Below are 13,497 nucleotides of genomic sequence, written 5' to 3' on the forward strand. Positions count from 1 at the left end.
GGGGACACAATGGTAGACAACAATGGGAGTTGTAGGCCAAAACACCGAGGGGGGGTACCATGTTGACTACCCCGGCATGAAAAGTAGTTATTAGTTATTATTTGGATGAGTAAGTGTTTTGAAGTTCAATTTGAGGTCACGCAGAATTGAATTTCTTGTTTTCTAAATGGTCAATGCACTGGGTTAGCAGTTTAGCAGGAAACATTTGGATAGTGGTTTGGTTATTACTAGGGGGCTGTATACAGGGCTGACAGAAGGAGATTTCACCCCCCACTCACTGCAGGGGTGATTTCAGTTCCCCTCCCATGCGGCTGGGGGACCCAGAAGAATGGATGGGCTGTGGCATGGTGTTCTGAGGGGAAGAAGCTTCCACAGGAATTATTCCCAGAGAAAACTATTGATAGCGAGGGTTCTACTCATAGGCCACAGCCTACCCGTACAGCAAGGTACCTTGGCTCTTAATAGAGTATTTCTGAGGGGCTGTCATGGAAGGGAATGGCTATGAAATAAGTTTCTGCCAGCCTCTTTGCATATGTCTAACGCTTGATCCAAACCATAATTTTTTTAATGGGGTTTTCCTGACATGTACCACGAAAATGGATCCACAATTATCTGACATACTGTGCAATATTAGTTCCCATATGTACTAGACGGAAAAGCTGGTCTTCTCCCTACAGTGAGCGTGTCTTAAGCTGAGATACGATGAACAAGACCTCACGGTTTGCCACTCCTTTCGTGCAAGCAGGGAAACATACTGGGAAGTCTTCAGTTAACAAGAGATTCCCAATTTGATTTGAAACCATAGATTAGTATCCTAGCTTGTTCAGAAGTCATTAACTATGGTTTTCTGATTTGGACATAATGAGAGACTATAATTACATGAAGACTTGTAGGCTTCTCTCCCCATTTGTGCAAAGGGAGAAGTGGCTCCATGCAAGTATACAAGGCTCAATTATATCTTAGCTTCTTAAGATGAGATATGGTTGTCCAAACAGCAAGCAAATCTTAGCTTCAAACGAAGTGAGTTAGTAGGACATAAGAGGAAATATTTTGCAAAATGAAATGGGAAAACACTGCCAAGAACACACTAACGATTTCTTCTTAGTGTTTGCAAATAGAATGTTGAAGGTACAACAAAGATAAGACTGCATTGCATGGTCCTTTGAATTTGTAGGGTGTTTTTTTAATAAGCAGAATACTGTCAGTCTATAAAACTACATTTCTGCCAGTTGTATTATGTGTGCAACCCTAAGCTTAATCTAAGAGGCTCTTGCCCCTTTATAGTATTTCAAAGCTTAAGTATATTTGCTAACCTGATTTTTCTGGTAAGCTGCAGAGCTGTGAAGCAGGAAATAGATGCTTGGTGATTTGTTCTCCATTTTTGGCTGAAATTCTGACTTGTAATAGAGACTTCACAATTCCCTGCCCCTCCCCAAAGTTCTTAAATTTCCACCCAGTTGATTAATTGCTTTATTGTTTATTTTATAGTAACATTTTGAATGTATACAGAGGTTGCTAATGCTTTTCTAATTTGCTTGCTTTTGGCAAATCAATCCCACTTGAAATATACCTTTCTTAATTGTGCGTTTGTGTGTGTAAATGCTGCAGAACAATGAAGAATTTCTTTTAACTGATACCAGTTGCTTCCAGTTTAATAATCAGAATACTTGATTATGCCAGACTTGAGAGTCAAAGCAACTGTTGCAAGGTTGACAGTTTAGGGAGTTGGTACATCACCAGCTTTGAAAGGATCCTGAGCAAGGGAAATAGTAAAATCCCTAGCGTTAGCCTTCAAAAGGAAGAGTACTGTGTTCTAATGTGTTGTTCCCATTCCCCCTGCCTCACTGAGGACATCTATTAAGCGTATTGTAAGAGCAAAAATAGGAACTTCTTCATTAAAAATCATATGGGAGGGAAATGAATAGAAGAATTGATGCCACTTCATAAATCTGTAATGTTTAAAGTACTAAGCCATTCTGGTAACTTCATCTCAAGGAGGATATCACAGAGCAGAGAGAAGTAAACAAGTGAATGAAGTTTCAATACCTTTATTATGGGGAATGGCTTATCACCAGAAACAAAACTTTAACTGAGTTGTTATGTCTAGCTTTGAAGGTTATTCTGATAAGTAGTTCATAATAGCACGAGTGAGGTAGGTATTCAGTATGACAAAAGTTTCCTTTTCATTTTTTCATCACCAGTATTTTAAGAACCCTGGTGTTTGTGTTCCCTTTATTGCTCCACAGCTGCTAGAAATACCTTGCTTGCTGTATTTTACCACAGATCTATTTAGTTAAGAACTCTGTGGCCAACCAGATGACTTGGGGCCAAGGTGGAGAACCAGGTATGCAACAAAGGAAGTATCTTTGCAGCTGTGACTTGAAGTTAAGCCACAGCTGAAAAGATCCATACTGAAAGCAGGGCTTGCAGTGGGTACTAAATTTACATTCATCACAGCTGCAAACCCTGGGAACTCCTTAGTGGGGCTTGTGAACTCAGTGGGGCTTGCACTTGGCACTGAATTTACATTAAGTCAGTGTTTGAAACTCCCATTGTTCTAGGTGCATTTTGTGACAGGGAATTTCATTAGTGCGAGCAGTTTCTGAGCTCTGGGTGCAGTATTGCGCCTAAGATTTCAGATTAAAACTGCAGAGTGGAAGGAAAGGAGGACCTTTTTCTGCCTCCCCACTTCCAGCTACTCTCTGAAGACTGGAGATGAGCCCCTCTTAAGAATATCAGGGGGTGGGCAGGGGAACAACTGGACCATGTGAAAAATGAACATAATATTTTAGTTTCATTCATTTTCAGCTTTGTATTCTTGTTATAAAAAAGTTCCTAGACATTTCGTTGTTGTGCCCGTAACCTAGGATTAAGGTGCCATTTAGCTCCTAGCTTTCATATCTCAGTTTCTAATACTAAATTTAGTGCTGACGGCCACCTTGCTTTATGACAGAGGAACAGTCAAGGCAACTTAACCTGCTTCACACTTGAAGTCATATAATGTCAGATGTGGGATAGGTGAGCATGACTCTGGTGAAGCAGCCTTGCAGGCCAAATTAAGATACCTAATGGACTAAATTAGACCTGTGGGTCATATATTCCTGATCTCTGTCTTATGGAAGTGTAACAGCAGGGCAAGTAATGGTATCTTTCCCCTGTTTGACTGTAGTTCTGGCAAGTGGAAGTATATCTTCTCTGAACTCACAGGTTCTGTGCTTGAGAAACTTGTTTTTTTCCTTTTTGTATTTGTCAATACTTGGAAATTCAGTAAAAACAATTTGAAAAATCTGCAACTCAGAGATTCTTTTTAGCTACCATGGCCAATACTGGTTGAAAACTCCACCATCTATGAATTTATCTAATTCTTAAAAAGTCACTGAAGCTAATGGCCACCAGTACTTTTTTCATAACAGAGCGACTGGATCACTCTGTTGTTCCGAGTGACTGCTAAAAACTAGTCTGTTTCAAAAAGCATTTTGTTCTCTCTTTGCTGGTTTATCTTTGGTGTCTTCCTTTCAATGCTATTTTGGTTTTTGCTTTGGAGGCTGGACTTTCGTGTTAACATTTGTGATTTGTCAGTATTGGTGATTTTAATGGGAATTTGATTTTGTTTGTGTTGTGAATTTTAAGCTGCCTTGTATGTCTTCTAAAATTAGTCCAGAGGTGTCTAAAAATAAAATGTTAAGTGCAATATGCAGATACATTTAGAAAAGAATTTTAATGTTATTAGTGAGTTTGCGGTTGAGAGCAGTGTTATGCTAAATAAATGTATCTTAACTTGTGTTTTAATTGACAACTGTTCTCAGGTGGAGAACTTCATTTCCTCCAGATTGGAGGGACTTGTGATGATGTTGATGAAGCTGATATACTTGTGGATGCATCTCTCTCTAAAGTGGCAGAGCAGTTAACAGAAGGCACAAAACCTTTATCTAATCCTTCCAGTCCAGGCATTACAGGTAAACCATTTTGAGATGTTGTTGTTGTTGTTTACCAACAAGCAGTATGTAAATTTTATGAAATAAGTATTTAGTAAGGGGTTTTATTTGAAGCATGCTTTAACGGTGCATTTTGCAAATGTTAACCATCAAACTAAATTCACTTCTGCATTGTGTACACAAAGACATTCTTGAAGTCTGTCTAAATTAAGCTATATCGTGTGATTATTTTGTAGAACTGTGCTATCAAGTCAGATTTTTTTTTAACAAGGGTGGTATCCATTGGTGACCATCCGCTGATGAAAGCAGTCCATCAGTGGAATGAGGAGGGAGCCAAATTTTTGCATCTGCCTCTCCCAGAGTGGCCCACATCTGCTCTGGGGCATCCCCCAGCCTTCTGATACAGATTTAGGAGGACACAGGGCACTGAAGGGTTGAAAATTAACAACCTGAAAAAACCATTCTGGGTGGTATCTAATGATGATAAAAGAGAGGGAGGAAAAAAGATAATCCTAAATGCAGAGGTATCGGTTTTCTTAAAAGCCATTAACAACATGCTACGATTTGATGAATTTGGTATCTTTCTGGTTTTATAGCTGTTCTAAACAGTTAAAGTTAAAAGGCTGTGTTACTGATCCTTGTGCTAACTATTAACTGAATAGTCATTTCGTATTTTGAGTCTCCTGTACCTTTCTCATATAAACAGGAGTTGATCTTCTGGTGGACCAGCCATTTTCCCTTGAAACATTAACATCTTTAGTAGAGCTGACTCGCTTTGAGACTTTGACACCCCGGTTTTCTGCCACTGTTCCTCCATGTTGGGTAGAGGTTCAGCAGGAACAGCAGCAAAGGCGGCACCCGCAACACTTGCACCAGCAGCATCATGGAGATGCAGCTCAGCATACTCGGACTTGGAAATTACAAACAGATAGGTAAAATAAGTAATGATATAAATCATGGCTGTACCAAAGGATTTTCTCATTGAACATTGGATCTCCCTGATGCAGAGGCCATATGTGATGAGGAAAGGATCCTAAGCATGAGGCAGGCTTCCAGATAAATCACTCGGGAAACCCTTCATTTCAGATGTGGAATGTACCTTCAATTGTTGCTTTAGCTAGTCTCTTCAAAGATGGTTCATACTGTAAATGTCAGTCATAAGTTGTAAGCTGCTATGGGCACAATATTGTGGAAAAGCAGCATGCAGTTAAGCAGATGCTCTTATAAGGGTACAGCCCAAACATTCATTGCTTCTGTAGAGCAGTAATATGTACAAAATCAAAATAGAGCTGTTTATTTTTCTCTTATTATGTGCACATTTAATTCCTGATTTTCCTCCCTTCTCCCTTTGTAGCAACAGCTGGGATGAACATGTTTTCGAATTGGTCTTGCCAAAAGCCTGTATGGTTGGACATGTGAACTTCAAATTTGTTTTGAATTCAAACATCACAAACATTCCACAGATTCAAGTGACTTTATTGAAAAACAAAGCTCCAGGCTTGGGGAAAGTCAGTGGTAAGCCAAGAGTGGATGAATACCTTGCTTAATTTATTAATACCTAGGGATTTAAAGGTAGCACTGCTAAAAGATGATTCAACTGCCAAAGCACTTTTGAGTGGTATCCAATGAAGCAGTTTTGTTAATTCAAAGACTCTGGCTGTGCAGTGAAACATCCCCCCTCCTCTGTTTGTTCACTCAATGCACCCTCCCCAGATATTCTTTGAGGGTTGGGGAAGCCCCCCAATAACAAATTTAGGGGGCCCACAGAGAAGGGAGTGAGAGGGAATTTTATATTTCACAGCCAGAAGTCCTTATGGTAACAGAACTACCCTTTGTTCCTCCTGTGCACATAAGATGGTCTCAGGTGGTTTTAAGTTCCTGCTTGACTCAAGCTGTTGCTGAAGCCAGTTCTTGTTATCGTTGCTGATTTATCAACTGCTTGAGCCAGGCATAAACTTAAAATGACCTATGACCACCTTTACATGCAAGAGAAATTCCTTTCAGGTACGACCGATGGTCCCTTCTCCCGTTAAAATCAGTCATTATGTTTAAAGAAAGGTTCGGTTGCTGATCATCATACATTAATTCCATTGATGGAACAAAACTTAATGGTAAGGAACCTTAGTGGGCAGCAGTGTCCACCACACTTGCAATAGAGTATACATCTCTTTTACCCTGTCTGGGGAGTGGGGAAAATGATGATACAGTATTGTGTGCTGCTCTGAATATATTTCCCTTATTTAACATAAGTTGGGTATTTTAAAAAAAAGCTTCTGGCTTTTTACCTTAATGCCATGATGCAAAAGGTTACAGTAGTGTGGTTATTTATCTCTTGTCAGGTTAAGCCTTCAAAATAATTCCTCCCTGCAAGCCAGACATCCCTTATATTACCGTAAAGGCAACAGAGATAAATTTGTTAGTACCATTTTCTTACTGCTGGAAGTCACTTGCACACTTATGTATCTCCTGGGTAACCTTTGAAGAATTCTAAAGAGAGAAATGGCTACACATACGTTAATTGTTAAGAGTCTAAGTTGGTATAGTCTCACTTAGGAGTATCTGCGAGTGAATGGACAATAACTGAAGGCAGCAGCAGTGGGGAACATTGCCTGAGTAGTTATTGGAACCTAAAATTTAGTGGTAGTGCTGAAAGGATTGAACACTTTTTCTCCATCAGTGCAGAGACCAGATATCTAAATGTTTAATATTGATTTTGAAACAGTTGATTCTGCCTAGGAATTAGAAGGCCTCTAACAATGAATATATTTCAAAATACAGTTGCCTCTTGGTATAGTTATGAAGTTGGTGTTAATTTGTATTCCAAAAGAAATTCCAAGTAGAATCAATAAACAGGAATGTTAAGGCTTTAAGCAAAACTATAGTTGTGAGTCCTGTTTTTAAAATGTCTTTGATTCTCCAGAAGCAGCTGTAGATAGACAGATAGCTTTCCCTCTGTCACCAGCTCATAATATTGAAATTGAAAGGAATGGAAAACAAGGACTGGATGATTTGAATGAAGAAATGCAGAATATGGATGTGGAGGAGACACAGTGTAAGTTACATACAGCGCCCATTTAAAATGTATTTGCCATTTACAGGTTGGGTGAATGTATTCTGTAAGTTTTAGAGTCAATTCTCATTAATTGGAACTTGTAAAATGCTGACACTACTCTCTTTATATTTGTTGGCTTTTTATCTCCCTTTGTTGATGTATCAGAGTAACCTATTTGTTAGACAAATACTATTAATAACCAGAAGGAACAGCACAGGAAAAGAGCAGAAAACATCATAATCCTTGCAGATAATCAAAAGTATCCCTAAAAAGAAACATAATATCTAAAACACAACATTATCTAAAAATAATGACAGCATTATAGAAAAACAATATCGACAGACTAAAACAATACAAATGTAAAAGCAGATAGCAAAAATAGTGCATTGAAAGACCAACAGTAGAAAAGCACTAACATAATAAATAATAAATCTCCAAGGCCTGTTACAGTTCCTGTGAAAAGCTTTGGATGTATAATTACATCCTTCCCTACAGACCCTAGAGATAAGGCCCCTTCCCTGTGGAGAGTTGACCTATACGCATGGATATCTGGGCAAGGACTACATGGAGCAAGTCAACATAAGGGGAATAGTGTTGATGGATGTGGCTCAACTCATTGTTCTTGTGTTGATGTACATGGCAACCAAAAACACCTGCATAAGTGTGTTGAAAGCAAGTAGATGGGGAAGGTTTCTAAAATATCTCAGGTTTCAAAGTCCAGGATAAAGAGAAATATATAAGAAAATATAAAGAATTTTAGTTTTCAATTGTTGATCAGATGTTCTGAAATTCAGCTGAAGTCAGTCCCTTCCTCATTTCAACTTCCTATTTTGTACACTTTTAATTTTATTGAATATAACCTGTTTTTAACTGATTTTAATATTGTATTTTTAAATTGTTGTAACCCACGCTAGGAACTCATGGTGAAGGGTAGATAAAAAATATGATGACGATGACAATATTAAAAGCTTAGGCTTATGCATTCCACCACCTTCTCTCTTCCATGCACAAGGGGAGGAGATTGAAAGCTGAAAATATAATATATACTGCCAGCCCCCCCCCCATTATAACTGAATCAAAAACTATAGTTTATTGTAAACTGTGGTTTGTTAATAAATCAGAATATCGAACCCTGATTTTATTCTTATTTGTTTTAATTAACTACAGGTAGAATGCATAACAGTACAATGAGTTCTGGTGTAATGGGAAGCTATTGCTACTGCAAACAGTTTAAAGTTCTATGTTTCTTCTTGTGCATGAGTCCAAGGCTTACACCATTGCAATCTGTAACTGGAAATCATAGTTCCTCATTATGTCTGAACCAGGTTATTATTTAGCTAATAATTAAGTGTCATTATCCTTTTTGAACAAGTTGTGTATTCTTTTGAACAGACGGCTTATTTTTGAATTTCTTTTCCCCCCAAAAGGCCCCCGACTGTGTCCCTTTTTAGAGGATCATAAAGAAGATATTTTGTGTGGTCCTGTATGGTTGGCTACTGGTCTTGATCTGTCAGGGCATGCTGGAATGTTGACACTAACAAGTCCAAAGCTTGTTAAAGGTAATTTTTTTGCTAGAATATTTTGGAATGAAGCTGAAAAATGTGAGTTTTCTGGAAATTAACAGATAATCCCCAGTTACCCTTAGAATCAAAGACTAATTGTCTCTTCATTTCTGGGAAAAACCTTTAACAAAGTGTTAATTGGTCCCTGCTAGGAAAAATATACGTGTAAAATAAGTCTTAAAGAGTTGGTTGATTACGCTTATAGTCTGTTTGTCTTATTCTAGGTATGGCAGGTGGAAAATACCGTTCTTTTTTAATTCATGTGAAAGCAGTGAATGACAGAGGAACAGAAGAGATCTGCAATGGTGGAATCTGGCCTGTTGTAAGGATACCATCTCTAAAACCTCAGAATAGCAAGGGTCATTCACTTGCCTCACTTCTGGCAAAAGTTGCAGCAGGCAAGGTATTTAAATAACATATAGAGAAAGCATGGTCAAAAAGCTGCTGCTGCTGCTCAACCAGCCAGTTGCTGAAAGTCCATCTGTTAGAACTGAAGCATCAACTGTGTAATTTATATTTAAACTAACATAGAGGTGGTAAGAGTAAAACATGGAACCTTTAGAATTCTGTAGGTGGGTAGAATCCACATATGGAATTCAGAAAATGTGTGTTGTTTTGTTCAGTATTCCCCTGGATGGGGGAACAGGTGGCATTGTGGTCTAAACTACTGAGCCTCTTGGGCTTGCTGATCGGAAGGTCAGCGGTTCAAATCTGCCCAATGGGGTGAGCTCCCGTTGCTCTGTCCCAGCTTCTGCCAGCCTAGCAGTTCGAAAGAATGCCAGTGCAAGTAGATAAATGGGTACCGCTGCAGCAGTAAGGTAAACTGCATTTCCGTGTGCTCTGGTTTCCCTCACGGTGTTCTGTTGCACCAGAAGTGGTTTAGTCATGCTGGCCACATGACCCTGAAAGCTATTTCCCTTGGCCTGGAGCGAGATGAGTGCCACACTCCATAGTCACCTTTGACTGGACTTTACCGTCCAGGGATCCTTTACCTTTTTACCTTACCCCACCCCCTTCACATACTGTTCTTTATCTGCAAGAACACTAAACAAAAAGGAATCAACAGTATTTGCAGATTGATACTATTGGCTATGATTGTAGTTGATGTAGCCAATCATAACAATTCATGGAATAATGGTGATATAATAATAGTAGTAATTATATATATATATTAGTAAAAATATATATATTACCCTGCCCATCTGGCTGGGTCTCCCCGTGTGCTTGGAGAGGAACGTTGGTTGTTTTGAAGGAAGTTTCTGGAACCCTCACTCTGACCAGCCAATTCATTCCTGCCTTCGCTTGAATCAGACATTAGAGAGTGCCAGAGGGCCTAATTCCTTTGCAGGCAAGGTTCAAGAGGAGAGATGCTAGTGGTAGGAGGAGCCATAGGCAGAAGTGGGCAGAAGAATGGATGTGACAGCTACCTCCGCACAGTAGGCTCCATTCTAACCAGAGGTTTTTATATATAGGCATCCCCCCCATTTATGTGGGGGTTACAGTCCGGGCCGCTGTGTGCATCTGTGAAATCATGTAAAGTAGGGAGCACCCACTCTTTAAACAACCTCTGTCACGCTCCCTTCAATCCATACTAAAAATACTGTATCCCAAAATATCCACAACACATCAGCTGCACATCAGCTGTTAGGTGGGGAGGCTGAGCAATGTAAATAAAGCCCTGCTGCACCTCCAGTCTCTTTAGACTTCCTCAGACATCACTGACGTTTTTTTGGGGTTCCTGGGAGGGTCTCCTCGCAAGCTACAAGGACTCTGCAACTCTCTCCTGCCATTTCGGGGTTTGAATTGAATTATTTTTTTAAATTTCCTGGTGCTACACATATACATGGTTGCACGAGAGTCAGTCACACGTAAGTGGGAGTGCACCTGTACACACAAACGCCTTTCTCTCTTTCATCCATGCAAGAGGCATTATCACAATTGAAGAGGTTCTAGCCAGATAAATGCATTCAAGTAGAGCCACTGAGGAATGTGGTGATGGTGGTGGCATGGGTGGTAAGAATCCCAAGGACCCCAAACCTGAGGTTCCTTATCTGTGGTGTATGATGACTTCAGTAAATATTGTTTTATATTTTTTTAAACCTCTCCCTCGGTAATAGCTGTTAAAAGGAAGCTGCAAACTAAATAAATAGACACAAATCTGGACTTACTTGCTTTCTGGCATTAGAACTTTATACTTCCATTCTGTCAAGAAAATAATTGCATTGTTTTAAAAAATGGCCATTTTAATGTTTGAAAAGCATGTGATTTTGGTTTAATAACTGCCATTGTTTTCATATGAACTTCCCAATTAGGAGTAGGGGGGAAATGATTGTGAGCATGTGGAATATTACTTTTGAAATGTCTGTGGTTCTTTTATATATTTTTAAAAATTATAGGACAAGTCCTCTAATAAAACAGAAGTCAGCAATTCATCACGGAAATCTGACAACCTCCGTGGGTGCGACTTGCTTCAAGAAGTTTCTGTAACAATTAGAAGATTTAAAAAAACATCTGTTTCAAAGGAAAGGTGCGTTTGTTATTTAGGAATTCAACCTTTTTATACAGTGATGTGTGTTCAAGATTCTTTTTCAAAAGAATTTTGTTAATTTTTCTCATTTTTATGCTGGTTCAAATAAGAATTCACAAAACTGTAAGTCCAAACTCCATTCTGTGAAAGCAGAGAAGCTTTTCAGTCATATGTTGTATTATTTCAGTACAAGTGTGCGTTGGAATGGCTTGGTAGAAAAATAAAATGTGCCAGAAAATGGGCCTTTGCCACTTCTGTCACTATTAGTGCACAGACCTGGGTTCTTGCGCCTCTCCCTGCCATATGGACTATACATAGCCACCAGCACATATGGCCATAGCTGCCTTACGCTTATGTAGTCAGGGCAACTCTACAGTAGCTCTTAGAGTAACTTTTTTTTTTTGCCTAAAGCAGTTGTGCTTTTTAAATTCAAGGGGTAAACTTCTAGACTTCTGTAAGGGGAGCTAATGAGAGGGAAACGAAAACAAAAAAAACAACACTATGTGTTTTTGTTTCCTTAGGCTTAGGGAATGGACCTGAGCATTGTAATCTTAAAATAATGACGTTTAATGTCAGCAACTTTCACTTCAGTAGTTTACAACTGTGGATTGTCTTTCTCTCCCTCCACAGAGTTCAGCGGTGTGCTATGTTGCAGTTTTCAGAATTCCATGAAAGACTTCTGAGCACCCTCTGCAAAAAGGCGGAAGATGGAGTTGTGACGGAGCATGCTCAAAGTCTTGTGTTAGATATCTTATGTTGGCTGGCAGGAGTTCAGTCTAATGGACCGGGCAGGTAGAAGAACTTCACTTTTGTCTTAGGAAACATTTTAAATTGTAAGTGCTTTGGTTTAAAGTTTGTTTTGCTTTGGTTTCTTTTTTCCAGTTCAAAAGAAGCAAATGAGAGCTTACTGTCTAAAGCAAGGATGTGTCTCTTTGACATAGTGCGTGTGTGCTTCTTTGAAGCAGGTCGAAGCATAGCACACAAATGTGCACGTTTTCTAGCTCTTTGCATAAGGTTGGTAATACGACTTTTGTTTGCATACTTTCTCTATATTAAGGATTCTAATTATGCCCCTTAATAGAACTGGAAAGTAGAATTTTCTTTGGTTCTCTACAGAGCCTCTCCTCCCCTGAGAAACACATTTAAGCAATAACACCCATAGAATCCATAGCAGTCTGTGCTCTGTACTAAAGCAAAATAATAAAATGAAATTTATATTTTTGTAGCAATGGGAAATTTGAGCCAAGTCAACAAGGATTTGGCTCGATCCTTCTGAAGGCTTTGCTTGGCAATATATCTTATTTACCTGCAGCTGCAACTGGAGGTGAGCTTCATTTTTTATTTTTGTGCATGCATACTTTGTCATCTTTTTGGATTAAGTTTTTGCCTGGTGGACTTAGTTTCTGGATCTGATTCCATGTTTTATTTCCCCTCTTTAATAAGCTGCCAGTTCATGCAGGCAATAGCATCAACTTTAGCACTGTGTTCCAGGCTTCTTGTCCTTATGCAGCATCCGTATGCTAATTTAGGCTCCCAATTATTAAGTAGTTAAAACCTAACTATACACTCATGATTTGTTATGACCTCATGGAATGCTCTCTGAAGACAAACATCAAATATTTGCAAGCTAAAGAAAACCTTACATAACAGAGAATATTTTATTTGCTAACCTAATCATTGGTCATTTTCCCATAAACATATGTTTAAACACAGTTTTGGTTGTGGTGAAGATGGAGATGATGATGATTAGTTACTAAACTTGATTGTTGGTGGGTTTCTCCCTCTAGGATCTGTCTATTGGTATTTTGTATTGTTGAACTATGTAAAGGATGAAGATTTAGCTGGCTGCAGTACAGCTTGTGCATCCCTGCTAACTGCAGTGTCCAGACAGTTACAGGACCGGTTAACACCCATGGAAGCGCTACTGCAGACAAGGTAGCTGAAAGTATCTGTATACCAAGCACGTTTTGAAAAAATTAACATGTTAATAGCTCTTGTTTTATTTTTCATTGCTCTATTTTCAGTGTGTGTGTAAATGTGCTTGTGCTTGTCCTTGTGCTATTTTTGTTCTTCCTACTTTAGTAACAGGAGTGTGGATTTTCCCTTTGTCAGGATCAGGGCTATATTTTCCCTTCTGAGAAAGGAAAGTAAGAAGGAAACTGGCTTCAAATTTATTTGCAGAACCAATTCAGATTTGCTGTATGTTTTATGACAAGGATATGTGAAGAACCGCTTTCTCCTGTATGAAGCTGGCCACTCATTAAGACCGTCAACAGATTATCCCCCAAAGCCCACCTCACTGTGACCTTTTTTGTAGTTGCATCAAGGCTCTGGAGCTGCTTCCTGACTGAAATTCCTCTCACCACCACCCTCCCCTCTTACAGCATTCTGACACATGGCAAATAATCTTCCTTTTTAGGA

At 39.1% G+C, this 13,497-nt stretch overlaps 1 protein-coding gene across 7 annotated transcripts in view; it reads left to right on the plus strand.

Annotated features, from left to right (window-relative positions):
* BIRC6 (baculoviral IAP repeat containing 6) overlaps positions 1-13,497 on the plus strand; it is a 142,629-nt gene that overhangs the window by 22,795 nt on the left and 106,337 nt on the right. For all 7 annotated transcript variants that reach the window (XM_081187982.1, XM_081187984.1, XM_081187988.1 and 4 more), the window contains exons 11-21: positions 3,807-3,956; positions 4,642-4,867; positions 5,290-5,450; positions 6,856-6,987; positions 8,415-8,546; positions 8,774-8,952; positions 10,946-11,076; positions 11,707-11,868; positions 11,959-12,090; positions 12,303-12,400; positions 12,864-13,011. In XM_081187982.1, coding sequence (XP_081044108.1) covers positions 3,807-3,956; positions 4,642-4,867; positions 5,290-5,450; positions 6,856-6,987; positions 8,415-8,546; positions 8,774-8,952; positions 10,946-11,076; positions 11,707-11,868; positions 11,959-12,090; positions 12,303-12,400; positions 12,864-13,011 — 1,651 coding nt within the window. The remainder of the gene's footprint in view (positions 1-3,806; positions 3,957-4,641; positions 4,868-5,289; positions 5,451-6,855; positions 6,988-8,414; positions 8,547-8,773; positions 8,953-10,945; positions 11,077-11,706; positions 11,869-11,958; positions 12,091-12,302; positions 12,401-12,863; positions 13,012-13,497) is intronic.

The sequence above is a fragment of the Podarcis bocagei genome (genome assembly GCF_964188305.1).
Source record: "Podarcis bocagei genome assembly, chromosome: 3".
Taxonomy (NCBI): Eukaryota; Metazoa; Chordata; class Lepidosauria; order Squamata; family Lacertidae; genus Podarcis; species Podarcis bocagei.